The sequence below is a fragment of the Dipodomys merriami genome, unplaced genomic scaffold, assembly GCF_024711535.1.
Source record: "Dipodomys merriami isolate MVZ:Mamm:240054 unplaced genomic scaffold, mDipMer1.0.p SCAF_14, whole genome shotgun sequence".
Classification (NCBI taxonomy): Eukaryota; Metazoa; Chordata; class Mammalia; order Rodentia; family Heteromyidae; genus Dipodomys; species Dipodomys merriami.
In genome coordinates, this window is record NW_027202715.1 from 33717542 (window position 1) to 33745070 (window position 27529).

At 38.7% G+C, this 27529-nt stretch overlaps 1 protein-coding gene across 2 annotated transcripts in view; it reads right to left on the reverse strand.

Moving 5' to 3' along the window:
* Positions 1-12914: 12914 nt before the first annotated feature.
* LOC138826107 (lysosomal acid lipase/cholesteryl ester hydrolase-like) overlaps positions 12915-27529 on the reverse strand; it is a 28401-nt gene continuing 13786 nt past the window's right edge. For both annotated transcript variants that reach the window (XM_070021152.1, XM_070021151.1), the window contains exons 4-10: positions 24518-24716; positions 23264-23373; positions 21690-21826; positions 19287-19433; positions 18284-18355; positions 15427-15498; positions 12915-14269 (exon numbers count right to left, since the gene is read on the reverse strand). In XM_070021152.1, the coding sequence (XP_069877253.1) occupies positions 14036-14269; positions 15427-15498; positions 18284-18355; positions 19287-19433; positions 21690-21826; positions 23264-23373; positions 24518-24716 (971 nt within the window). In that variant the 3' untranslated portion in view covers positions 12915-14035. The remainder of the gene's footprint in view (positions 14270-15426; positions 15499-18283; positions 18356-19286; positions 19434-21689; positions 21827-23263; positions 23374-24517; positions 24717-27529) is intronic.

Below are 27529 nucleotides of genomic sequence, written 5' to 3' on the forward strand. Positions count from 1 at the left end.
AATACCACTAGGCATTCCTTAGTAGCTAAGCACAGTCACAACCTCAGTAAGGTAGGCTGGTTTTCTAGAGGTGTTATTTGGGAGTCCATTTACATTTAAAGACTGAAATCTCTACCTGGTTGTAGTGTAGGTAGTTCTTGGCACTGCTTCCCCAGTCAAAGGCTTGAAACCTATGACATTCTAAAATCTAAGAAGAACATTATGGCGGGGGGGGGGGGGGGGAGGGGGGAAGAAGTTGAGCTATTATTAGAGATCACTGGAGTTAGCCAGGTCCTCAGAATTAAATGTTATACCAGAATCCTGATCTAATCTTTATTTACAAATTGTAAAGTTAAAACTAAATGAAATTATTCTGTTTTTACACTATGGCTCAACTCTCACTGTATGACTGGGAAATGACTACTTTATGACACAGGAAATCAGCTACATTCAAATGCTGTGAGTTACACTGGATTTATGATTGTGAATGTTATATAAATATTGTATTGCTGTGATGGTTACTGTTATTTTGGCAGTCCTGTAGGCAAGTGTTCTACCATTGGAGGCATGCCTTCAACCCACTTTGCTTTGGTATACTTTTTGTGGTGGTATTCTCACCGCTTTTAGCCCAGGGCTAGCCTTATACCACAGTCCTCCTACCTCTGATCCATGCTCAGCTGGGATTATACATGTGTGCCACCAGGCCTGGGCTAGATTAACTTTCATTATGCAAATCTTTTCCAATAAAACTTCCATCTTTTGTTTCTTGGAAGAGTTAGTGGTTTTACGTGGTAGTACAGAACCCTGATGACAGTCCAGAAGTGATGGACTGACTTACTACTGAGGTAGCAATGTGAATTTCACACAATGACAAGATTTCATAGTGGTGAAATTCTCACTGAATTGTCCCACCTGCCAGCACCTCTATTACTAGTTTGGGGTACTAGAGCTGTCAAATTATATTGCATGCAAAATTTAAATGTATGCATATTTAGAAGAGTATGATATCACTATTTTAACAAGTCAGGTATTTTTAAAACACGACATGATGTCAACTCATACTTCCTGTTCACCTCAAAATTAAAGCTATAACAAGAATTAAACTTGATGACAAGCCAAATGAAGCTACAAAGTTTGCTCACACAACACCTGATTTTTAAAAATGAGTCAGGCTTTGACAGAAATACCTTTGATTTATGTGATCTTTCAGTTCTCAACTGCACATAATCCTACCATTTGATGAAGAAGAAATGGCTAGCATGTACCTTTGCCATTGCAGCTGGCAGCTACCAAATTCTAAGGCACATCTAAGGAAAGATGGCACAGTATATCAATTCTATCTATTCTCTAGTTGCCAGTGAAAACACACCAGTGCCAACTGCCCTACAGATGCCTACAGTTATTGTTACTTCATTACATTTATATGAAGCCCGGAGCTCAGGCTGCACTTGATCTTTATGTTCAGAGTCACCTGGGAATTCAAGTTAACTGCTTGAAAGAGCATCTCCAAATCACACACCTGGGAATTCAAGTTAACTGCTTGAAAGAGCATCTCCAAATCACAGAACCATAAAACTCATTGACAGGAACAAAAGCCTTGAAATAAGTGGCAGTCCAACAATGGGTATGTGTTACATAAATATACAAAAGAGTAGGTCCTGATTATGACTATAATAAACTACAAACAGAACAATATTTACAAGTAACCTCTAACAATGATACTAATTTAGGACCTGTGGGCTGGTGGTTTATGCCTGCACTCCTACTCAGGAGGCTGAGATCTGAGGAATAGTATTCAAAATCAGCCTGGGAGGAAAACTCTGAAATTTTTAGTTAACCCACAAAAGGCCAAAATTGAAGCTGTGGCTCAAGTAGTTAAAGTGCCAGCCTTGAGCAGAGAAGACAAAAGAGAGTCATAGTACCAATATACGCATATGTCACACACACACACACACACACACACACACACACACACACACACACACACGAGGCACAAATAGAGTCTCCACAGGTCTTAGGCTGAATGATCTCTATTTTTATCAGCACCTTAAGTGGCTGTAACTAATACTAGAAAGATATGTGTAGCCAGGCATCCTCTCAACAGGACCAAGTACCTGCATAGGATGAAGGAATGTGAGCTAATGCCTACAAGCTTAACTTGGGCTATCTCTGAAGGTCATCAAGTTCATAAAGAAAATAGGAAGACAAACTCTACATTTTAAATGTACAGGAAAGGATTAGGCTTAGGGATTGGTAATCTGTGCTTTATTTACGCAAAAAGTAAACCTTAGAACATACTGTGAATAAAACGACCTTAGTGGGTATCCCCAAACCCATATAAGACTCTTCAAAGACCTCCCTGAAACTGAAGGCTGCACTTTGCCAGCTTCCAGGCCCTGCCCATATCTGAGGAAACCTCTGCCAGCAGGCACCAAGGCTGCCTCTTGGACACAGTGGTGGCCCCAGGCCAACAGACCACAGGATGGGCCGCCAAAGGCAGAACTTGAGGAAACATCACTTGTGCAGACAGAGGCCTGACACAGTACACAGTAGGGAAAAAGGCCAAGAAATCTGGACTTTGGAAGTCTTCATCAGGCACTTTCCAGGATGATTAGAGCCCAAAGCCACAAGGTCACAGCTGGGCCAAAGGCCTCAGCCTGCAGCCTTTGACTTGGCCAATAACTTGACAAAAGGATCTGGAATCAATTCAGAAAGAAGCTTGTAGCTAATACAACCGCTCTACCAAAAAGGCAGTGTCCAGTGATATTGGACACCAGAGAGTATGGCTGGGATACCAAATTGTGAAATAATACCATTCTGTAACATAAATGAGAACAGTCTTAAGGTACTATGATTTCAGAATTCCCAAGTCAAGGGCTGGTGAAAACAGAGTAGTCACTTGCGCTTTGCCAAGGGACGTGGTGTACCACACCTGGGTTGCTGCTGCACACTGAACTGAAGAGGAGTTGGCCACCTGCCTCAGTCTGGCTCAGTCTTCTTCCTTACAACTCTGCTAGTGCATGCACTCCTGAGCTGACAGAAATTGGCCTTTTCTGACATATGGCCTATTAAGAAGGAGTTCAAAATGCTCAGGAATGTAGGGAAATGTTGGCAGTAGGATATGTGAAGTAAATAAGAGATGATTAAATGAAATATGGCTGAGAGAGATAGTGAGTACCTAAAAAAAGAGCATGAGTGAATAAGAAGACTTTTCAAAGGCCCAGGCCATTGCTTAAATGCTAAGTGTGCTCTTCCAGCATGCTAGGAACAATTTGCATTCCAGGGCTTCCTCTTCTAAGCCACAGTAAACTCTGATATTTAGCCATCCAGTCTTTACAAGTTAAGAACTTCAGGCCAGACGATCCACAGAAGTGGGGCTCAGGTCAGTAAGCATCAGAGCCATGTTTCTAAGGGACAGGGGTCTGAGAAAGGAGACTAAATCAGCAGTGGTATTTCACACCAGCATATCCCACATGTGGTTAAATAGAGGGATTTCTTAGGCAGATTTTTCGATAATCAGATTCTCAGGAGCAAAAAGTTCACAACATAACAAGTGCACAAACTTGATGTATACAATATAACAAGTCTCTAACCAATTATGATGAATGAAAAACACCAGACAAGCACATACTATATGGCTACACTAAATCTCTAGAAAATGCAAACTAATCAGCAGTGACAGAACGCAGATGAGTCATTGGGGTGGGAGGAGGGGCAGAGAAGAAGGTATTGAGGGCTTGGGGACACTTGAGGGTGGACAGTGTGTTCAATATCTTGATTGATAATGGTTTTGCAAGTGTACAACTATGGCAAAAATCTATCAAGTTGTATACTTTGATGATCATTAGGTCATTTACACCTCACTAATACTGTCAAAGATCAAAAACACTCCTTTGTATAACTACTTAATGATAAAAATTTAAATTAATAATCCTCGTATAGTTTCTCTAGTGCAAATGAAATCTGAATTGTTGCATACATAGCAGTCTGTTTTCATTTTGTTTTAATAATTTTATTTTAAATAATTGTAAAAAGGGATTTTAGTTCAATAAGTAATAATGAGTACAGTGCAATTGTTTGCTGTTGGTGGTGGTTCTGGAGCTGGAACTCAAAATGTGGGCACTGTCTTTGAGTTCTTTTGCTCAAAGCTAACACTACCACTTTAAGCCACAGCGCCACATCTGGCATTCTGGCAGTTAATTAAATATGTTTCTCAAGGGGACTTTTCTGCCTGGGCTAGCTTTGAGTCTTGATTCTTTGATCTCAGCTTTCTGAGTAGCTAGGATTACAGGCATGAGCTACCACAGCCCAGCAACAATGCAACCTGATGTTACTCTCCCTCATTCCATCATTCTATTTCAGAAAGGCTGGAGTGAGAGAGGTACGTCAAAGAATGCCTGTCTTTTTCCAACAACTCGATTTACCGAAACATAGTGGCCCTTCTGAAAGGCCTACCTGCCTTCAGGGTAAGATGTCTTGCACAGAAGTCCTGGCAGGATTGTGTGAGCCTGCTCACTCTCGACTGTACGATAAATGTGACAAATGAAAGAATGAAAGGAGCATTAGAATGATATAAAAACACACTTTGTCCTTCAAAAAATTAAAAACTATAGAGCTACAATCTCAAATAAATAAAATTAGGATGGAAAAAGAATTCTCAGGCTACAAATATGTCCTTTAAAAGGTGAATAAGCACAGGATGAGTGTGGAATTGTGCAGATTGCAAGCACAGGCCATTTTTATTTTCTTCTTTATGCTTTCTTGAATGTGCAAAATTGTAAATTGTAAATGGCAATCACACTTCCTTTAACAATAATAAAAAAGTGATATTATTTTGAATGATTCACTACAGCCTTTACTCCAGAACTATTGTTTTGAGACAGGGTCTGCTAATTAGCCAAGGCTGGCATCAAACTTATGATCCGCCTGCCCGAGTCTCTCAAATCCTGTGATTACTGGGGAGGAGTGCGGGAGGGGGAAACGGGAGGGGCAAATGGCTTAGTTTCAGACTTTTAAAACCTATGTTCAAAATTTAGCATTACAAACTGCACATAGAAAATGAAATTTCTCCTTTAAAAACCTGCAAAAGGAAATCAAAGCAGAATTAGAAAGTGGGCAAACCTCCCATACTCCTGGATTGGAAGGATCAACATCATGAAAATGGCAATATTTCTCAAGGCTATCCACAAATTCAATGCAATACCTACCAATATTCCAACCACATTCTTCAAGGGAATAGAAGAGGCAGTCCAAAAATTCATATGGAACAATGAAAGACCCCGAATAGCAATAACTATCCTTAACAGAAAGAATAGTGCTGGAAGAATATCAACACCACATTTCAAACTCTACTACAAAGCCACAGTAATCAAAACAGCTTGGTACTGGCACAAGAACAAACCTCAGGACCAATGGAATAGAATTAAAAACCCAGAAAGGAACCCACAGACCTATAGCCACCTAATCTTCCATAAGAGAGCTAAAAAAAATAGAATGGAACAAAGACATCCTCTTCAGTAAATGGTGCTGGCAAAATTAGTTAATCACCAGTAGAACACTAAAGCTAGATCCTTATATATGACCCAGAAACAGAATCAACTCCACATGGATCAAAGACCTCAAAGTCAAAGCAGACACACTGAAAACATTACAAGAAGGAATAGGAGAAACTCTAGGTCTCCTTGACACAGGCCAAAATGTTTTTAATAGAGACCCAGAAACACAACAAATCAAAGAAAGCTTGGACAAATGAGATTGCATGAAACTGCAGAGCTTCTGCATGGCAAAGGACATAGCTAGCAAGATCAATAGAAAGCCCACGGATTGGGAGAAGATCTTCACTAGCCATACAACAGATAATGGTCTCATATATAAAAATATACTTGGAATTCAAAAAATTAAATCCCCAACAACAAATCCTCAAAGAAACAACTGCCCAATAATAAGTGGGCTAAACACTTACAGAGAAACTTCTCTGAAGAGGAACTAAGAATGGCCAACAGATACATGAAGAAACATGCGACTTCTCTAGCCATAAAAGAAATGCAAATAAAAACAACAATTGAGATTCCACCTCACCCCAGCTAGAATGGCTACAATCAAGAACTCTAATAACAACAGATGCTGGAGGGTATGTGGACAGAAGGGAACCTTACTGCATTGTTGGTGGAAGGCTAAACTTGTTCAATCACTTTGGAAAGTAGTATGGAGGTTTCTGAAAAGACTCCACATTGAGCTCCCCTACGATCCAGCAATCTTACTTTTGGGCATTTACCCAAATGATCACAAACATACCAAGCTACCAGCACAATTATGTTTATTACAGCATTATTTACCATAGCTAACATATAGAACCAACCCAGATGCCCCTCAGTAGATGAATGGATCAAGAAAATGTGATATATATAAATAGATAAATATATATATACATATATATAGTGGAATTTTATGCCTCCATCAAAAAGAATGATATCACCCCATTTGTTATGAAATAGAAAGACTTGGAAAAAATATATTAAGTTAAGTAAGCCAGGCTCAAAGACACATAGGTCCCATGGTTTCCCCTATATGGAATAACTAGTATATTTCTGGGACAAGCAAAAAAGGTCAAAAGCTATGTAATATGACCAGATAAGATGATGATAAGCGAAATTAACTGCAAGATAGGGACACAAGGGATTTTTTTGGGGGGCGGGGTTCAGTCGTGGGGCCTGAACTCTGGGCCTGGGCGCTGTCCCTCAGCTCTTCAGCTCAAGGCTAGCGCTCTACCACTTGAGCCACAGAACCACCTCTGCCTTTTTTCTTTTTGTATAGGTGGTGCTGAGGAATCTAACCCAGGGCCTCAGGCATGCAAGGCAAGTGCTCTACCACTGAGCCACCTTCCCAGCCCCGGGATTTTTCTTTTTTGCTATTGTTTCTAATATATTTATAATATACCATGTGATTTTTTTTGTTTCTTTGAATGTTCCTCCCACACGATATTATTCCTGTCTTAACTGTATTAGATGTCAGTGCCCAGAATCTTGTATATACAATTTTCTAATCTGGGGAGAGGAAAGGAAAGAACAAAATACTTTAATAGGGATATAGGTTGACCCATCTTAACAATGGAATGTACAAGACACTATGTTAAAAAACAAACTTTACAATTTAGGTGGGAGGGGGGTGGGGAGTGTAGTTGTGGAGGTGGGAGGGAAGGTTTGGTAGAAGAAATACAAAGGAGGAGGTAACAATGCTTGATAGGAAATGTACTCATTATCTTGCTCATGTAACAGTAACCCCTCTGTACAGTATTTTTACAATAACAAAAGTATTTTAAAAAACTACTATATTAAGAAGTGCATAGTATCCACAATCTTATGACATTCATTCCTTACACATGACACATTCCAGAATGTATGATTCAGAAAGAGTAAAAAAGATAATAAAGAGATGACAGTTTTGGCTACATGCAGTTATATAACTGTAATTAAGTGAAAAATATTTCACATCCTTGCATTTTAAAAGCACATGACAGAAAAACTTACCACAGTCATGTTTGCCTCAGGATTCACAGCTGACACCTTCCCTCTGCTCCCCTGGGAGTACAGAATCCCAAGGACCAAACAGACCATGTATTCCAAGAAGTACATTCTCATCCCGAAAAGTAAATAATTTTTACAGTTCTAGAATTTCACTACTGCTTACTGTATGCACATAAACTTTAAGGAAAGCAGAACTCTATGAAAAAAATAAAGGCAATTTACTTTCCTAAGAAAACTCCTGTCCAGTTAACATGTGAGCTTTGGAGCCCAGCACACCTACTAAGTAACTCACCACAAATTTAAAGGGTGCCTAGAGAAATAACAGAGAGCAGCACTTAATCTTGGACAGGGTGAGCAAAAGGAAGAGGCAAAAAATGCCAAAGCTGGTTAATTTCCCATTTTCCCCCTTTCATGTGGAATTTAAATTTTTCATAGTCTTTCAGGCACTATGAGCCCTTACCTCCTACTACCTACTCACTTATTGACCTAAATTCTATGTCAAGATTCAAGTTTGTTACTTGAGTTGGAAAAATAAGTGAAAGAAAAGAGCTTACATGTGAAACAGGGAGAAAGGATTCAATTACTCTTTCTCCCTCTAGAAAGCCCCAACCACCAGCTGAGGACATTCAAGTTTCTGACAGGTTTGGCTCAAAATCACAGTGAAGCAAAGACCCCAGGACACTGAGGATGACACTCTTTAGGACATGCAAATGCTGGGGGGGGGGAAATGTTGCCCCTCTAGCCCAGGCCCTGTACAAGTAAAATAATAAATATACTCACTTAAAAAGATGTGTGTGCATATGCCAGTATAAAGATTTATATAGAAATCCTTATAAACATAGCATTTTAGATAAAACTTGGGAAAATTCAAGTGTTATAAATGTGTAAATAGATAAACAATTTACAGATAAATTCTTCAGTAAAAAGGAAATAATTCACATGGACAGATCATGAAGTAACTCCATTAAAGAAGTCAAATGAGAGACAGACAGAGAGACAGACACATACACACACAGAGACCACACACACAAGACAATCAATATGGTTTGATCTCATTCATAGGAAAATTTGGGAAATAATCTACATTGAGAGAAAATGGATTATTGCCATGGAAACAAGGGGCAGGAGGAAAGGCTTACCAAGGAGCACACACCAGAAATATTTTTGGAAAAGTATTATAAAGGTGTGCAGTAATGTACAGTTGCACACATACAGCAAAACTCCAGAAGATCTATACTGTGACTGCTACAGGATCCTAATAGTATTTCAACACTGCTGTTGTAAAAATAAAAGCTATACTTAAACTATTATACATGTGATAAGAAAGTGGTTCTTGGATTACAAAAGTCAACCGACTTCCATCTTCTGATGCAAGCTACCTTGGAGTTTTTATTCCAAGCAATAATAAACTTCAAACCTCTAACAAGGAGGTCACATTATCTCAAATCTGGTATGGCCACGCAAGCTCATTGCTTTTAATTCTGAGTATACCTTTTACTCATTATTCTGGTGCAGGCATCAAACCCAGGGCCTTGTGGATATTAGGTAAAAGCTCTACCACTGAGATACATATTTACCCAGGGAAGGTCTGCACAGTACTGGCCTATCCTTTATTTTAACATCAACTTACCCAAAGTCCTTTAGGACTACAGAAAAACATGTTCATTGAAAAGAAAAAAAGTAGGGTTATTGCCACAGTTCAAAATTAGCATCTCTCTAGGGCTGGGCAGTGGCACAGTGGTAGAGTGCTTGCCTTGCAAGCATGAGGCAGTGGGTTTGATTCCTCAGCACCACATAAGCAGAAAAAGCCAGAAGTGGTACTGTGGCTCAAGTGGTAGAGTGCTAGCCTTGAGCTGAAGAGCTGAGGGACAGCGCCCACGCTGAGTTCAGGCTCCACAACCAACTCCCTTCCCCCAAAAAAGAGCAAGGAGAGGCAGTAAAAGCCTCCATCAGACTCTCCTTAAGCCCCTCATTCTTTTCTTCCTGGAACTGACCTTGCATACAAAACTGATGCTCAGATAGACAGCAGGATTATTTGGGCCTTGACTTTCCCTTTGCTGCCTCCTTGTCATCACCCTACACCTCCCCAGTGTTCTCCATGAACTCTTCTAAGTGAAAATCAGAAACATTTACTCCAGTTGTAATCCACAAGTATTGGATGGTGTAGCCAGATCCCCAGCACTCAACACTGTTTAAGAATGGTGACCATCAATGTTCTGTGTGATTTGTTTTTGCTTTTGTGTTTTCGCTCCTATGGTTTATACCTTGTCACTGTGTTCAATTTTGGTACCCTGGGTATTGTATATACATTTAAACTAGGGAAGGGAAGGGGAACAACAAAACAGTGCGACAACGAACAAAGGGGAAACCCAGGCAACAGCGATTCTCACAGACATTATGGTGGAAAGGATCTGTACAACTTGGGGGTGGATTGGGGGAAAGAGAAAGAGAGAGAGAAATAAGGGAAGTGCTTATAAGTTTTTGTTCTCCCACTATCCCTTCCCTCCCCCACCCCACCACCCAGAAACAAGAATGGTGACTCTATTCCAACTTTTGCAAGACCACAAAAACCAATACAATTCCATGTGAATTATATGGAACTTTATCCTCTATGTGTTCCAGTGTTTGGTGGGAACGATATGAACCATCGTGTTAGCCCAAATTACTACCAAATTGTTAAAAATATTTATGTTAACATGCTTGATATGTTTGTTAATACTATGTTCAGAAAAACAACTTGATCTTCATTCTATTTATCCTGGTAGAAACCATGCTTGCCTTCTAATCTGCAAAATATATCATATAAAAGCAATTAATAAACATACTCAAAAAATTATGAATGACTAAAAGTTGGCTGAGAGGCATAGACTTCATTTTAAGAAGCACTAACAGAACATAGACTAGTTAATCAAATCTTTTTGTGCAATTTAAGCCCACAAACTGCAGGTAAATCATCTCCTTGTACAAACTAAGAGCTACAAAACAATTCTTTCATTTTAGATGACTTGAATGTAAATCTTTTCTTTTACAATACAAAATTTGTTCGTGGAATCGCCATCACTTACGCACATGATCTCTGTAAATTTGACAAGCTATTGAATATTCCAAAACTTTCCATGTGCACCAGTTCAAAAAGCAATGTACGAGCTATCTGCAGGCCCATTTATGCTGCACTATTTTTAATAGCTCAGTTGTGGAACCAGCCTGGGTACCCATCAACAGATGGATGGTTAAACAAACTGTAAATATACACAAGAGAGTTTTCTTCAGCCATGAGAAGAACAAAATTAAGCCATTTGCAAGGAAATAGATGGAAGTGGAGATCACTAAGTTAAATGAAATTTACCAGCTTCACGTGTTTTCCCTGATACATGAAATCTAGGGGTAAGGGAGGACCTGAAATGGGGGATGATTAGCAATATGGATGTGGAAAGTGGGAAGTGATATGAGAAAGAGAAAGGAATTAGTATGTTCCAGGTCATTATATATACCTTTGACACTGTCAATAAAACCCCTTTGTAAAAAAAAAAAAAAGCAATATGTCTCAAATAATTAATGTACGCGTGTGAAATCAGAATGATAAAGCTTGTTGAGACTGGCTTGGGAAGCAGGGAGTAGAAATGAAGAGTGAAGGAAAGGATGATGCTGATCAAGGAATGCACATTATGTGTGGATCTGGAAACCACGACGAAAGCCCTTGTGCAAACAACTAATACTTACAAAAAGAAAGAAGATAAAAAAGGCTTCCTAGGAAGTTGGCACTTGAGGTGTGTGAGGTCCTCTCCTGGACTAGAGGCTTGTGCAGATAATTGTGTGCAACAGAGATGTTCACAAAAACAGTTGTAAAGAACGGAGATAGAGGCCAGGTTCTGGTGGTTCATGCCTTCAGCTAGGTACTACAGTGTCTGAAATCTAAAATTGTGGCTTAAAACAAGGCCAGGCAAAGAAAGTAGGTAAGACTCTTCTCTCTGATTATGATCAAAAAGCCAGAAGTGGAAGTGTGGCTAAAGTGGCAGAGCTCTAGCCTCAATCACAAAAGCTAAGGGACAGTGTCTAAGCCCTCAGTTCAAACCCACTACTGGCACACACACACTTTTTTTTAAAAAAAAAGCAAAAAGAACAGAGCTAGAATCCCTGTGAAATTGTCACAGGCCTATGGTGAATTTCTGAGTGTGATTTAATCATGAAGTAAAACAAGATGAGTTCAGCCAGGACCTGAAGGTGTTAGAGAACTTATGTAGCTCCATCCAGGAAAAGAAGGCATGACTAAAACCAAATGAGCAATGTAATACAAACTCAGAAAGAGTGGTTATGCAGTATTTTCCTTCTTACATTGGTCTAGTCACTTGTCCTTGGAAAAGTTTGGAAAGAAGATAAAAAGGAGAAAAGATCTGTGAAAAACATTCCCTTCTCTCTTGTCTCTGTGGGAACTTAGACGACCAGAACTTCTCAGGAGATTCTCTGGGTGTTCTCCTGTGACTGGCTCCAAGTAGAGAAACCAAGTCACCGACGTCATTGAAGCCACCCTCTGACAAGGTCTCCCTACTACTGGAGAACACAACAAACAGAAATACTCTGTCCCTTTCGTTTTTGCCCTACACAAGCATCTGTACTTGGTTGGCCAAGATGCCCTGGTCACAGGAGAAAGAAGGGTTTCCAGGATGACTTATGGCCAGGAAGAAGTTTGGCATCCTCCTGGGATGCCACCCTCACTGCATCTCACTCTCTTCTGTGGTCTCATGGAAGATCAGATCAGTGCTATGTCAGCTGCTGGGCCCGCCCAGATGTGACTTGTGCATCTAATTGCATTTAACTAAATGGCATGTCCACTCTTATCACACACATACGTCATAGATACTGACTCTCTATGTCTCCAGCTCTGTTATTAGGCTCAGGATTCACAAAAAGAAATAAGAAATACAGTCTTACTCAAGTTCAGTATAGAAAGACTATGCATGGCCTCACATCAGTGTTTTGGAGGCTGAAGGCAAATGTTAGATTCTAATTCTAGTGACTTCATGTGTTCAAGGAGGGGGTTGGACAGACAGGCCTTGACTTGTGGTTCTGATGTCTTCTGGGTTCATTAATGCCTAGACTCTACTCATAACTTCGTTATGATGGAACATGCTGATGATGGAGGAATCCGTTTCCAAACAAGGTCTCTTTAGCCTAGATACCTCTTTTCACTTCTCCATGAGATTTAAAAACAACAAAAACAACAAGACCAGCCATTGAAAGACTGCAGAAGTGAAGTTCTCAAGAAGGAAGGATTAAGGGGAGAGGAGAAAATCAGAAGTTCTGACAAAAGAAAAAGAATATTCCAACATAAAGAAGCACACACACATAAACACACACACACACACACACACACACACACACACACACACACAACAAGGCACACAGACACACATATACATACATACATCTTTCAGGCCTATGGTTTTATTGAAAATTTGAAATGCAATCTTCAAAATGTTACAAATATTATTATTCTCCTGGAGGCAGTCAAAGACAAGTACTGTTACTGCTACTGGTAAGTACCTATAACAGTAAGATGTATCAAATGTCATTCTGTTCCTCAAACAGTAACACAGAAGCTACAGAGACGCAAATGAACATGGGGTTCATGATGCAAAGCAAGATTGTTAAAAATATCAACATAACACAATGAAAAACAATGAATCCTTGAGCTGAGCTTTAATCTGAAATCATTCCTGTGCACTGATTCTATGTGTGAAAATTAACTTGGACGCTTCTCATTGGCTTTGGTGTGATGGACAAGATCGAGCCAAAATACTAGTTCAGAGTTCATTACTTGTAGGAGAAGAGTAGTGGTTTAGTCTCCATGCAGAACTTTACTTCAAGTGTATGTTGTAAAGCTACTCATAATAATTCAGACTCCATAAGTCTTTAAACCATTTGTCATTATATAGATATGTAAAAGTGAGTTTAATCTATATTTGAAGACTCCAGAAAATTATTTTGTTCAGCGTGAACCATTACCTAAATTCAATCAATATAGTGGGGATACTACTGGATTTGACCATGTACTTACTATAAAAAAACACAGAAAGATGTAATTTGATATATAAGTTCAAGGTGATTACACTGCTAACTTTTCTTTTTAAGAAAAGGTGATAAGAACTAGGTACATTTTATATCACATTCAACTCAGTCACAGATTATGTATCAAATACCAACATGACAGATTTCCCAACATAACAATTTGCTCTATATGAGCATATAAAGGCAACAGTGTATATTTGAAATTGTGAGGGTAAATAGATATTCATAATGACATGGTATCTTTAATAGACTATAAAAATAACAATATAATTGAGACCCTAACTTCATATATGACCATAATTAGAAAAACATCTAGCTAGTGTATATGCTTCTAATCATGTCTAATGAGAATCATTGATCTTTAAAATCATGGTATCTTTCATATAAAAGAACAAAAGATCTTAGAAAATAACTACTCATTTTCCAGCAATTAAGCAAACACCCTTTTCTATGAGTGTCTCTGGCTCTCATTGGTATTTCTTCATCAGATCGATCATTTCATCATATAGTCTCCAGGGGGCATTCAAGCCCCAGATAAAGTCAATATGATTGTAATCAGGAATTTCCTTGTGGTACACCAAGTTGGGGATCTGAGTCTGTAAGATATGGACGTCACTGGCATCTGCCAGCCAGTCTCGAGCCCCGTTCCACAAGGCTATGGGCACAGGAATGTCTTTCACATTGTACGTGGGAGGGGAACTCTACAATAAAAACAGAAAGAAAGGTTTGTTAGAGTTTTCAAAACGGCAATAACTACATCTCCATTAGACACTGTCCAGTAAGTCTGAACTGAGAATAAAAGATTTAATTTTGAAAATTCGTTTAAGTATTCAAGTAGCCATTGCAAAAACAAAATGAAATCTGTAGCTGGGCACTAGTGGTTCACCCCTGTAATCCTGGCTACTCCAGATGCTGAGATCTAAGGATGAAGGTTCCAAGCCTGGGCTAGAAAGTCCTTGAGAGTATCATCTCTTAATAAGCACCAGAAAAACAGAAGTGATGCTTGGGTTCAAAGTGGTAGAGTGTTATTTTTGAGGAAAAAAGATCAAGGGAAGCATTGTTTTCATGAGATTCAGAGGGAGCAACTGGCCCATGTAAGGCGAGACTAAGGCAGAGCCTCCTAATTTCTCCTTTTTGGATGGAAGAGGCAACCTTATTTCCCCATCTTTTTTTTTAATTGTTGGTGGGTTGTGGGGCTTGACCTCAGGGCCTAATGCTGACCTGAGCATTTTTCCCTCAAGGCTTATGAGCTAGCAATTTGAGCCACAGTGATACTTCTGGTTTTTTTGTGGTTATTTCAAGTTAAAAGTCTCACAGACTTTGCTTCCAGGGCTAGCTCCTTGATACTCTGATCTCAGCCTCCTAATTTTGTAGGATTACAGACAAGAAACATGGCACCAGCTCCTCATCTTTAAGTCAAAGATAACCAAGTCTAACTCACAGGGATGCTATGAGAATGAAATAAGGAAACACAGATCAAGTAGCTCACACATTAGTGTACTTGATGCTTAAAGATGCTAATTCTATCTGTGAGGGGAAGTGCTTATACAATGTCCAAGAATCCACAGCTTGCACACCTGCAATATACTTGGAACTACTTGAGTCTACAGTGTCTGTGCTCATGCTCGCTCTGAAGAATGTGTGCCTCTTATCTAGAGTCACTCAAAGGATGGAGAGAGAAAGGCCAGTCCACAACACCACCTGCAAACCTGTGAGCTTCTGAAGAGGACAGAGGGAAATCAAATACCACCTAGACATTCCTTAGTAGCTAAGCACAGCCACAACCTCAGTAAGGTAGGCTGCTTTCCGAGAGGTGATATTTGGGGGTCCGTTTACTTTTAAAGACAGAAATCTTTACCTGGTTGTAGTGTAGGTAGTTTTTGGCACTGCTTCCCCAGTCAAAGGCTTGAAACTTATTAAGTTTTGAAATCTAAGAAGAAAATAAAACAACAAATTGACATATAAGAGATCACAGGACTTAGCCAAGTTATCAGAATTGAGGAGCTGGGTTGCTACTGCTCACTAAATTGCAAAGTAGCTGCCCATCTGCCTCAAATGGCTCAGACTTACTCCTTGCAACTCTGGGAGTGCACACACACCCCAGCTCACAGAAATTGGGTCTTTCTGACATAGAGTCCATCAAGTAGCAATTCAAAACACTCAGAAATGTAGGAGAATGTTGCTGTTAGGATATGTGAAGTAAACAAAAGATGATAAACTGAAATGTGACTGAGGGGGATTGTCAGCACCAAAAAGAAGAGCATGAGTGAACAACAGGACTTTCAAAGGCCCAGGCCATTGCTTAAATTCTAAGTGAGCTCTGTCAGCATGGTAGGAACAATATGCATTCCAGGGGCTCCTCTTCTAAACCACAGCAAACTCTCATATTTAGCCTTCCAGTCTCTACAAGCTAAGAACTTCAGGCCAGGAAATGACTCCTTATAGCTGATCCAAGAGAGGATTCAGGTCAGTAAGTGTTAAAGCCATATTTCCATTAGACAGGGCTCTGAGGAAGGAGACCAAATGAGCAATGATGTCACACATGAGCATATCCCACACTTGCTAAGGTAGAAGAATCTCCTAGACAGGTTTTTCCAAAATACGGATTCTCAGGAACAAAAAGTTCACAAAACAACAAGTACACATACATGAGGTACACAACATAACAAGTCTCAACCAATTGTGATGAGTGAAAAAGCCAGACAAACACATAGTATCTGGCTGCACTAAATCTCTAGAAAATGAAAACTAATCTAAAGTAACAGAAAGCAGCATAGCCGTTGGGGTTGGAGGAGAACGGAGGAGAAGGTATTGCAGAAGGGCATAAGGACACTTTGGAGGGCTGATGCTATGTTCACTCTCTTGATTGACACAGGGCTTGCAAGTGTACACCTATGGCAAAATCTATCAAGGTGTGTAGTTTGAGGATTACTGTATCATTAAAACTTCAATAATGCTGTTAAAAATCAAAAATACCCCTTCGTATAACTACTTAATAATAAAATTTAATAAAGCAAGTATAAATTCTCCAGGGCAAGTGCATCTGGATTCGTGCATACAAAGGAATCTATTTTTAATACTTTTAAGTAATTGTGAAAAGGGGTTTCAATTCAATAATGATTAGAAGTATAATGCATCTTTTTTTTGTCAGTCATGGAGTTCAATATCAGGGCCTGGGAACTGTCCCTGAGCTCTTTTGCTCAAGGGTAGTGCTCTACCACTTTAAGCCACAGTTCAATGTCTAGTTTTCTGGTGGTTAATTGAAAATAAGATTCTCATGAGAACTTTTCTGCCTGGACTGGCTCTGAAATTTGATTCCTAGATCTCAGCCTTCTGAGTAGATAGAAGTACAAGTGTGAGCCTCCAGAGCCCAGCAAAAATGTATGTTGCTCTCTCTCTCATACCATTATTTAACCATAAGTGTCTATTTTTTTTAAACTTGCAATTTTAGACATTAGTATAAATCCGAATCCCATTATTTTACTACAATATTTTATTAAAAGATGTCCTTTTCAAAAGCAATCCATTCTAGTGCTATAATACAAGCCACTCAGGAGGCTGATATTTAACCACTGAGGTTCAAAATCAACCTGGGCAGAAAAGTCTATTAGACTCATCTCTAATTCCTGAGCCGAAAGTCGGACATGGAAGTGTGATTCTAGTGATAGAAATCCATTCTTAAACTAAAGAAACAAGCATAAGCTAAAGAGACAAATATAAGATTGAGGCCCTGAGTTCAAGCCTCAGTACCAGCACACACTCACGCATACACACACACACACACACACACACACACACACACACACACACACACACACACACACACACACACACACAGAGTAATTCTGCCTGCTAGCCTAGTGATTGGAAATTTTGATGTAAAACACTTATGGTACCATTCTTTTTTTTTTTAAGTTTAACAGTACCTTATTTTATATTTAAAATAAAATTCCCTGTGGGGGAAAAAAAGTCTTCCAGAGTTGGACATAAGCTCCTGATATAATGGCAACTAAAAGGAAAAAAAGAGTAGGAGAAAAATAACCTACTTATACACCTACTGCTGTGTTAAGGTATATACCAGAATGCAGAGACATCTCCTAACTCTAAATACACATCTTTAACCTGTGAATAACTAAAGAAAAATTATTACATTAAAAGATAATGTTCCTATTTTGCAAATATATGATCTGGAACAGATCTGCATTACTTCAGTGATAAAAAAAAATAAGCAAACTCTATTTTCAAAGTTAGTGATTCCCCACCCTGCTCATGCTTGGTGTGGCTCTGTTACTCGCTGACATTCTAAACATATCCTGTCCACAGCTGACTGTTGAAATAGCAGCACCCTATCTCCACTGCTACTCCAAAATCATGCTTTATGAAACAACACAGAAATAAACCTGTGAATCAATGGCAAACAGATGGAGAGGAAGGAAAGGGAAGCAGGGAGAAAATAGGTAACTGAGAAGTAAAGAAAGGAGAAGGCAGGGGAAGAGAGGAAGAAGACATAAGACAAACCTCAGAGCTGTTGGATGGTCTCATATAAAACATGTGTGCACAAACACAGTGACCAGACCAGGAAGGAAACCAGATCAAACTTTTACATAGAATGTCTTTCAGTGTGAGAAGTTGGATAGAGATGTACATGAATGGATACTTGCAATTTTCCAACAACTAGATTTTCTCATACAAAGCTGCCCTTCTGAAAGGCCTACCTGCCTCCAGTGTAACATATCTTGCACAGAAGTTCCAGCAGGATTGTGTGCCCCATAGACATCCACTCTTGACTGTACGATAAACATGACAGATTAAAGAATGAAAACAGCTTTAAGGTGATACTGAAAATCAACACATTTTGTTGTTTAAAAAATTAAAAACTACAGAACTACAATCTCAAATATATGAGATTAGAATGAAAATACAATTCTTTATAATTATGTCCTATAAAATACAAATAAGCATAGAGGGTATTGAAGAATAGAGGTTGCAATCACAGGCCATTGTTATTTCATTATTTATGCTATCCTGAACTTGCAAAATTGTAAATGGCAAAAACACTACCTTTAACAATAAGAAAAGTGATATTACTCTGAAAAATTCATACAGCTATTGCTCCAGAATTGTGTTTTTGAGACAAGGTCTCCTAGGCAGCCTAGGCTGGAATCAGACTTAGGTTCCCTCTGCCCTGGTGTCTCACATCCCGAGTTTACAAGGGGTAGCCACAATGCCTGGCTTCATTTCAGATTCTAAAAACTTATTTTCAAAATTTAGCATTGTGGTTTATAAAGAAAAGGTTATTTCTGGCCGAAGACTTGCATTTAGTAAAGCAAGTAAATACATATGTATCATATATGTACATATATTCACATATATGAATATGTTATATATGTGTGTGTATGTGCATAGGAAGGTATGACTGTGTATAAAATGAAAACTCCAAACTGGAACACACAAATTTGTTAAAAGAAATATGCAAATATAGTGGCTTAAATTGTGGCAGATCCTCATATGCAATGCTCCACAGAAGATAAAAACAACCATGAAGACAAATGCAACCATAACCAATTGTTGAAAAGCACTTTTGGTCATCTTGAAAGAAAGGCCCTTCAGAGCTCTAACAAGGTCATTGCTGTGTCTCCCACATCATCCAAATTAAGCACATTGCAAGATCAAGACCACTCAAGTGTTTAAATCTATTCTGAACATAACTATACATACCATATTTAAATTCCTCTCATCAAATCCACACAGGAGAAAAAATAAATTTCCACAAAGCTCCTTCAGAATTGCATGGGTGCAAAAATGGGTACTCAGCCACTTTGTGACTGGATTCTCAGGAAAGAATTCTTTGTGCCCAAGTATGTCCTACAAAATATAAAGAATCCCAAGATTGACTCAGCATTTCCTGCTGGGATGGAAGCTTCCACAACTCCCTGCAGAAGCACAGACACACAAATATCCCTCCCAGCAGCCTCAGGAGCAAAATGGAGACTAGCTGATATTCAAGTGAGTATATACAACAAGTATAGATATGTTAGAGACATGGAATAAAGAAAATTGAATACATTTAGAACAGACGTTTATAAAGGACAAGAGCCAGGACCCTTGGTCCCAGGGCCAACCCCAATGAGTGTTCTGTGATGAATGGTAGTGAGTCCTGGACAGTCAGCGCAGGGACTGGTGAGCGCTATCCTAGTCCTGCGTGCATGTACACCAAGATGAGCCACAGAGGGTTTTGTTCCATAATGATAAAACATGGGTAATGCAAAATGTACATTTTAATCATTTTTATGTGTTTAGTTGCAGCAACTGTAGTCACACTGTTGTGGGACAATCACCATTATCCATTTCCAGAACATTCTCAGCCTCCTATTCTCAAACTCTGTTTGCAGTAAGTAAACTGTCTCATCCCCATCCTCCTGCTCCCATTGTTGCATGCTTTTATAAGAAAAGCTTTACTGAAATACAGCCACATTATCTGTTATCACTGGCTACTTTTATTCCACAAGGGTAGAATGCAATTCTTACAGAAAAAAAAAAAAACTCCAGGTGACCTATCCAACAGTTTATAAAAAAAATTATCAAACACTGGTCTACAGTATCCCAAACCAGTGGTCAGAAAGTCAGTACTGATAAGGCACTACCAGAGAAATTATTACGTTTTTAAGACATGTAGAATGCAACAGGAAATGGGGAAAATCTCTTTTTATATTCAAATCTCTCTTTATATTCAAATTATCTTGCTCAAGTCTACTACCTAGAAGGACAAGTGGGAAAAGAACGCAGGTTCAGGCGTCAAATTTATGATTGTATTAAAAAATATTAGACATAGAGTCCTTAACTGCCAGTATTATCGAATGGCCTTGCTTGGATCTTTGTAGAAGAATCAAGTGAAATAGACATCCTTAAGGATAGATAGGAACAGAGGCAAACACCAAGAGAAGAGAAAGGCAGAAATTGGAATGATGCTTCCACCAACAGGAATGGCCAAAGATTGCCAACAACATGAAACACATTTGTCATCATAGTCTAGCAAACTAATATAAGTGGGAATATAAGGATAAATGGGCAGATCTCCAGAGGGCAAGTGACACCTGCTCAGCTTTAATGATTACAGTATCCTTTAACAACCTCGGTGGTACAGGGCAATTGCTTGGTACAGTGACTATGAGACTGGAATTTTGGCCAGCAAACAGCATATTCCCTTAGTCCAAACTTTCCTTTTAAAAGAAATTGGAATATATCCTTCAATAATGATAATAAGCATACCACGATAAATACACAAAACAGTGATAGTTACTTATTATCATTATCCAGTATTATGCACTATACATAATTGCATTGCTATACTTTTAGTTAGGACTGTGAATGTAGTTGGTTGGTTTACACTAGCATCACCAGTTAGGCTGAACTGCAAATTCACTAGGTGACAGGAAATATTCAGCTCTATTATGATCTTACAGGGGTGCCACCTAATATGTGGTCCCTTATTGAATGAAAGCACATTACATGCTACATGATCATGTGGTTTCCTGGACAAGATTTCAATTATGTACATGCTTGTATAAATGTATAAGACATCTAATGCTAGAATTAAGAGCCTTCTGTTTTCAGAGAGCTTAAAACAACTTCTCTTGACTGCTATATCCTCCTTGTATAGAACTTGGAACTGCATAGATAGTGGCTGAGGGCTGATGTATTTGGTGGCCACGTTGGAGAATATAATTAAACAACATCTTTATATCATCATCCTGTGTTGAGGGCTGGGCCTGTGGAAATGGTACACATCCTGTCTCCCATCTCCCATCTAAGGTTGTGCAAGAACTCACATCCCTGAATAAAATGCTAGCACTGCTCATGTTTAAATAATATTTCCTCTATAGTGGATAGAGAGCTGGACTAACATGTTAGTTATGAGTACTCACAGCTGCAGTATTCACAAATGCTATGCCTCCAAGGCCCCCAGCCATAGCAAGTAGTGATGAAGGAAAGAAGAGAAACCCATTGTTCTGCTAAGAGCAAACCCAGAGAAGGACAGCAGAGTCTCCCTCCAAGGAGCAGTGCTTCAATCTCAAGAGGGAATCTGTCAGGAAGTGAAAGAGGGGAGGGCAAGCCGTGTACCTCAAAGAAAACTTCGGGGAGGATTCCTAACTTGGTTAGAGGGCTGGAACTGAAAACCAGTGAAACCACAGGAGCCAAGGCATAGAACATTTTTATTTTTTTGGCCAGTTCAGGGATCTGTGAAAATCCTATAAAACCTGTGGGAAAAAAAAGGAAGATAAGAGGAATTCCAACTTCTAGGACATTCCTTCTCAGAAAAGACAGGAGAGAGCTAGCATCACTTGTGAAGCCGTCCAGAAACAGCCAGAGAAGGGTGCAGAGATACCACCCTGAGGAAGCAGAACACCTGAAATGGGGCCCTGGTCAGCTGCACACATGGAATTTAATCAAACTGGAGGCATTGCTAAGTGCTTTTATTGAGTCTAAACCTAGACATACATAGGATGAAATCAAGAATGGGAAAACCGCAATATCTTTCTGTATTCTTTAACAATGTAAACGTAAGTCTATAACATTTCATGAGCTTTGCTTTAAATCTCTTGAATCCCCTGGCCCTCCCTTCATCCCTTATTTACAGATCCAAACAGAGCCATTCAAATAGACACTTCTCACAAGAGCAACTCAAACATTTAGAATTCCCTGAAGTGTCATTTAGCTTTCTCTCTGGTCAGTTCTTGCAACTTGGTCTGAGAATGTCACTTAAGAAAACACTGGGACATCACAAATAAACTGTCCATAAAATAAGAAATATAAATGGAGAATGATGTCCAGTCACGTTTTACTGAACATGGTACAATTTAACCCGATATATCAGTAAGACTAAAAGCATTCATACTTGTCACAGGAGGGTATTGTACAGAGAGCATGTGATATGAAGACAGAATTATTAGTCACTAATCACAAAAGAGGAGAATTAATTGAATTATGAAGCTGGTCCTTGGACTTTTGTTAGACAAATCTGCTTGTTACAAGGAAAGACAATTTGTATTTTCTATAAACTTTACTACATTTTATGTTTCAAAAACATGCTCATTTTATGATAAATAAAATATGCACATAGATTTTAAAACTGTAAATAAAGTCTAACCTGTCAGACTTGTATTCTACTTATATTTTACCTCTTTCTTTTTTTGATCCTTTCTCTCCCCAAATTTATTCATTTATTTACTTACTTACTCAAATTTTATATACTGGGGATATCCCAGAGATTTGTATAAGCTAAACAAGTGATCTATGACGTGGCCACATCCCTAAACCCTCCACTGAACTTTAAAAATTAGTCTATCCTGTTATTTCTACTTTGAAGTCTCTGACCTTAGAAAACTGCCATTTCTTCAACCTTCTCACATCCTTATATTGTTTAACAGGAAAAATACATGAGAGGATGTGGCTTAGATTCATTCTTTCAGTTTGAAGACAACCACATATACCATAGTTAGAAATTTATAATAAAATCTAAATTTCCATATAAAATCAAATATCAAAATCTTTTTGCCCTTCTATGATTTCTTCTTGACATTTTAAAAAGGAACTGTATTTGAGCTTTGTGGCTTTCTTATGTTTCTCTTATAAAAACCACCTAAACTCCATAGTATATCCATTCTATCAACTTCCAGTCTTTGCTGTATACATACCGATGGTGGTGCCTTGAGAATGACCCACATAATACAACTGCTTTTGGCCAGTTTTATTCAGAATGTAGTCAATGGAAGCTGGGAGATCATATTTTGCCATCTCATCAAAACTAGAATCCAAAAACACACAAACAAGATCTTGTTCATTGAACAGTTGCATAAATGCACAAACACTAAGCTTGGAACTTGAACTATTGTCACATACTGAACTGGATACCCCAGTGCTGAGCTCAGGAAACTGAACTTTACCCAGGATGACAGAACATCCTTGGATTCCATTGCATATGCGCCTCTCAAAAAGAGCAATTACCCTAATCTTTCTCTATACCCTCTGCTTGTCTACTTGGTTTCATCCATATTGCTGCATAAAAATGTAGTTGTTCAGTCACATTTTATTATGTTACTACACCACACTCTCATTGACCATTTAGAATACTCATCTGTGGCATAGGTAAATTCTAGACTTTCACTATCACAAACAGGGGACAATAAGCATTTTCTGATATATGCCTTTTGGTAAAAGTTCTTATTCATGGATTTCATGTCATCAGAGAAACTCTGGTTGTATAAATAGAAGTCAAGACTAGAGATGGCCAGAATTCTGACCTTTGCTAATACCTCCAACATCAAGCTGTAGCACCAAAACGGTAGGTGCAAGTGGGGTTTGTGAGTGTGTGTGTGTGTGTGTGTGTGTGTGTGTGTGTGTGTGTGTGTGTGTGTGTGTGTGTGTGTGTGTGGTGTGGCTGTGTGGCTGTTTATAGCATCACAATCAGATGAGCCAAGTGTTCCCATATATTTTGCAATAGGCCAGGCTCTGGTCTGAAGAGGTTCTTTATCTGTATCTTCTACTATCAGCCTCCTATAAACTTTATAGATGTTCATCAGTCCATGTCATAAATTAAGAATCTGTTGCCAGGGTTTATATAATGTATACAGTGACATATGACACCGATTGGTGGATCCAGAAGTAAGAGACAGAAAAGAGTTTCTGAAAGGAAAATGTGTTTGTGGAGGAGAGGAAGAGTAGCTGACTCCAAAGTCCCCATACCACAAGGAATGCCAAAATTCCCAGCTGAATGTCATTATGAATGTAGTTGTTTCTCTAATTTAACTTAATGTTCATTATTAAATTCCTGGTAAGGTTTACAACTTCAGAGTTATTTATGGAAGGACTCTTCTGCTGAAGTCCTGGGTATCTTTCTGCTTTTTAGGTGTCACAGAAATGAACTCAAGTCATAATCAACTGCAATGTACCTGAAAGCCCAGAATTCATCCTGAGAAACTGAGAGAGTCTTGTGTTTCCGAGACCACGTGTTTCCTCTACTGTTCCCCAGCCACACATCAAAACCAGCATCAGCAAGCATGAATCCCAGGCTGTTGTTGTCGGTGTTTGTAACCCAGTTACTGGAATCGGCTAACAAACCATGCTGAAGATAGACAACTGGTTTGGGAACTGAAAAACATTCATGATTAAGCATAGTAAGTATAAGTTTCAAAACAAACATGATATCTTGATGAGCATAAAATTGTTTAAGAAATACCAAAACAAACAAAGAACTTGAAATAAATTAAAATAGGAGTGAGCCTAGCATCAGTTGCTCATACCTGATATCAGAGCTACTTAGGAGAAGATCTGAGGTTTGCAGTTACAAATCAGCCTGGACAGAAAAAATCCCTGTCAGATTCTTATCTCCAATGAATCACTCAAAAGCTAGAAGTGGCACTGTTGCTCAACTTATAGCACTAAGTCCTAAGCCCAAAGATGCTCAGGGACCGAGCCCAGGCCTTGAATGCATGCCCCACAACTGGAAAAAAAAAAAGTGTTGAGGTGGTATTTTGCATTTGTATAACACTAAAGACATATTTTAAAGAGTACTAACAAGGTAGAACCAAAATTGGATGTGTGTGTATGTATGTGTGTGTATGTGTGTGTGTCGGGGGGAGACACAATTTCAAGGCCTGAGTGCTTTCCTGTAGCTTTTTTGCTTAAGCCTATTGCTCTGCCACTCAAGCCACAGTTCCATATCCCGCTTTCTGTCAGTTAATTGAAGATAAGTATCTACGAATATATCTTGACATAAAGAATATATATACAAAAGGGGCTGGGATATAGCTTAGAGGAAAAGGACTTGCCTAGCTAGTGCAACATCCTAGCATCAATCCCATTACCAAAAAGAAAAGAGCAAAAATATAAATATGTATACAAAAGATAAAAATTTATAAACATTTTTATGTAATTAGCTTGGCTGTAATTTAAAAGCTTATCTAAAGATTTTTGTAAGATTTAAGATTAACGCATTAACATGAATTGAGTTCCTCAAACTCTATTAAAATAACTGCTTGTGTAGTATTAACCTCATCAAGAATTGAACAAACACATACAAACACAGCACAACCTCAGTAGTTCAAGCCCTAGTCCTGGCACACACAAATAACACGTAAATGGAAACAATCATATAGAAAAAATCGCACATAAATTCAAACATGTGTCTACACACATGTTTTCTACTCAACTGAGACGGAGAAATGGAAGAAGAAAACACAAGACTCAGAAAGGAAAGAAACACAAGCTCAAGCTCCCTTGAGTGTTGAGATCATTCAATTACTAAACAAACACTAATTCCGCACCAACTATATGCCAGCCATCTTTCTAAGCACAGGGAAGAACACTAAATGAATTTTTGAAAATATCCTAATGAAATACCTTTGCAATATATTAACTTATGTTAATAAAAACAAACACTGGGTTTTTGCAAAGGGGACATAGCAAAGAACAAAAATGGCAGGAACAAAACATCATCCCTATAAAATCACCATTACATTGACCATGAATCAGACAGACCTCTGTTCTTACCATGTTTTGACATGACACCTTGAACAATCCTCAAAAGGTCTATTAGCCCTGCTGAGTGAACATGATAATATGTGCCTTACACGGAACAATGATCTGTGAGATTTTTCTCTGAGAAGTTCTGAACCACTTGTCTGAAATGCAGGAAGGGTGCAATATACATCAGCTACTAATATTCCTTTGCTATTTGGCCAACCTGAGCCTCAGTTTCATAAATAATTGTTCAGAGAAATGAAGGAAATCACTGAGCCAAGCATGCTTGGGCATGTCTGTGAAACCATCAATGAGAAGATTAGGGCCAGAAGATCAAGGGTTCAAAGTTAGGTTGGGCTACATAGTAACACCCTTTTTTTTTAAGGAAAAATATAAAGAAAGTGAAGATGGTGCAGTGTGAAACACAGTAAATAACACATCATTTAAACCAAACAAGAACTTACTGTGTGCCTTCTACTCATCCTTTATATTAGTAAACCAATGGAAATAAGCTAATTGTGAGGTGGTCAAATAATTAAAATGCAATCCATTTAGTATAATAAATCTCCATCAACAATGACAGGGACTATGCAAAAATCTAAGACCATAACTTTTTTTTTTTTAAAGTATACTTCAAAATTGTAGACTACCCTATACTATAGCAGTGCAAAATAATACAAGCAATGAAGAGTATAAAATACCACAAAAAAAAGTGGAAAATGATTTTCTGGAAGGAGATTAGAATTGAATTGACAAATTGTAATACTGCTGTGTTTTATATCTATAGCGCTTCCTTGATATCCACAGGATATTGGGCCAGGAAACTCAAGGTAGATACCAAAACCCATGGATGCTCCAATGTTTATTTTAAAAAACATAGTTGTATTTGTATGAAGCTTGTGCATATCTTCCCCATACTTTAAATGCATTCTAATCAACTTATGACTAACGCACTGCAAATGTTCTTTTCTTTTCTTTTTTCTTTTTGTTGGTCGTGAGAGCTGAACTCTGGGCCTGGGCGCTGTCCCTCAGTTCTTCAGCTCAAGGCTAGCATCGTATCACTTAAGACACAAAACCACTTCCTGCATTTTTCTGCTTATGTGATGCTGAGGAATTAAACCCAGGGCCTCATGCAAGCGAGGCAAGTACTCTACCACTGAGCCACCCTCCCAGCCCCTAAATGTTCATATTTTAAATGTCAATTATACTGTATTGTTCAAGGAATACTGATAAGATAAAAGTGTGTGTGTCTGAGTGTGTGTGTATGTGTGTGTGTGTGTGTGTGTGTAAATACTAGGGCTAGAAGTCCTGTACTCATTTGGCTTTTTTGTTCACTGCTGGCATTCTACTACTACTTTTCATATGTCCAGTTCTGCCTTTATTTTTTTAATTGGAAAAAGAGTCTTGCATTTGTTTCCTGCCCAGGTTGGCCACAAACTGGA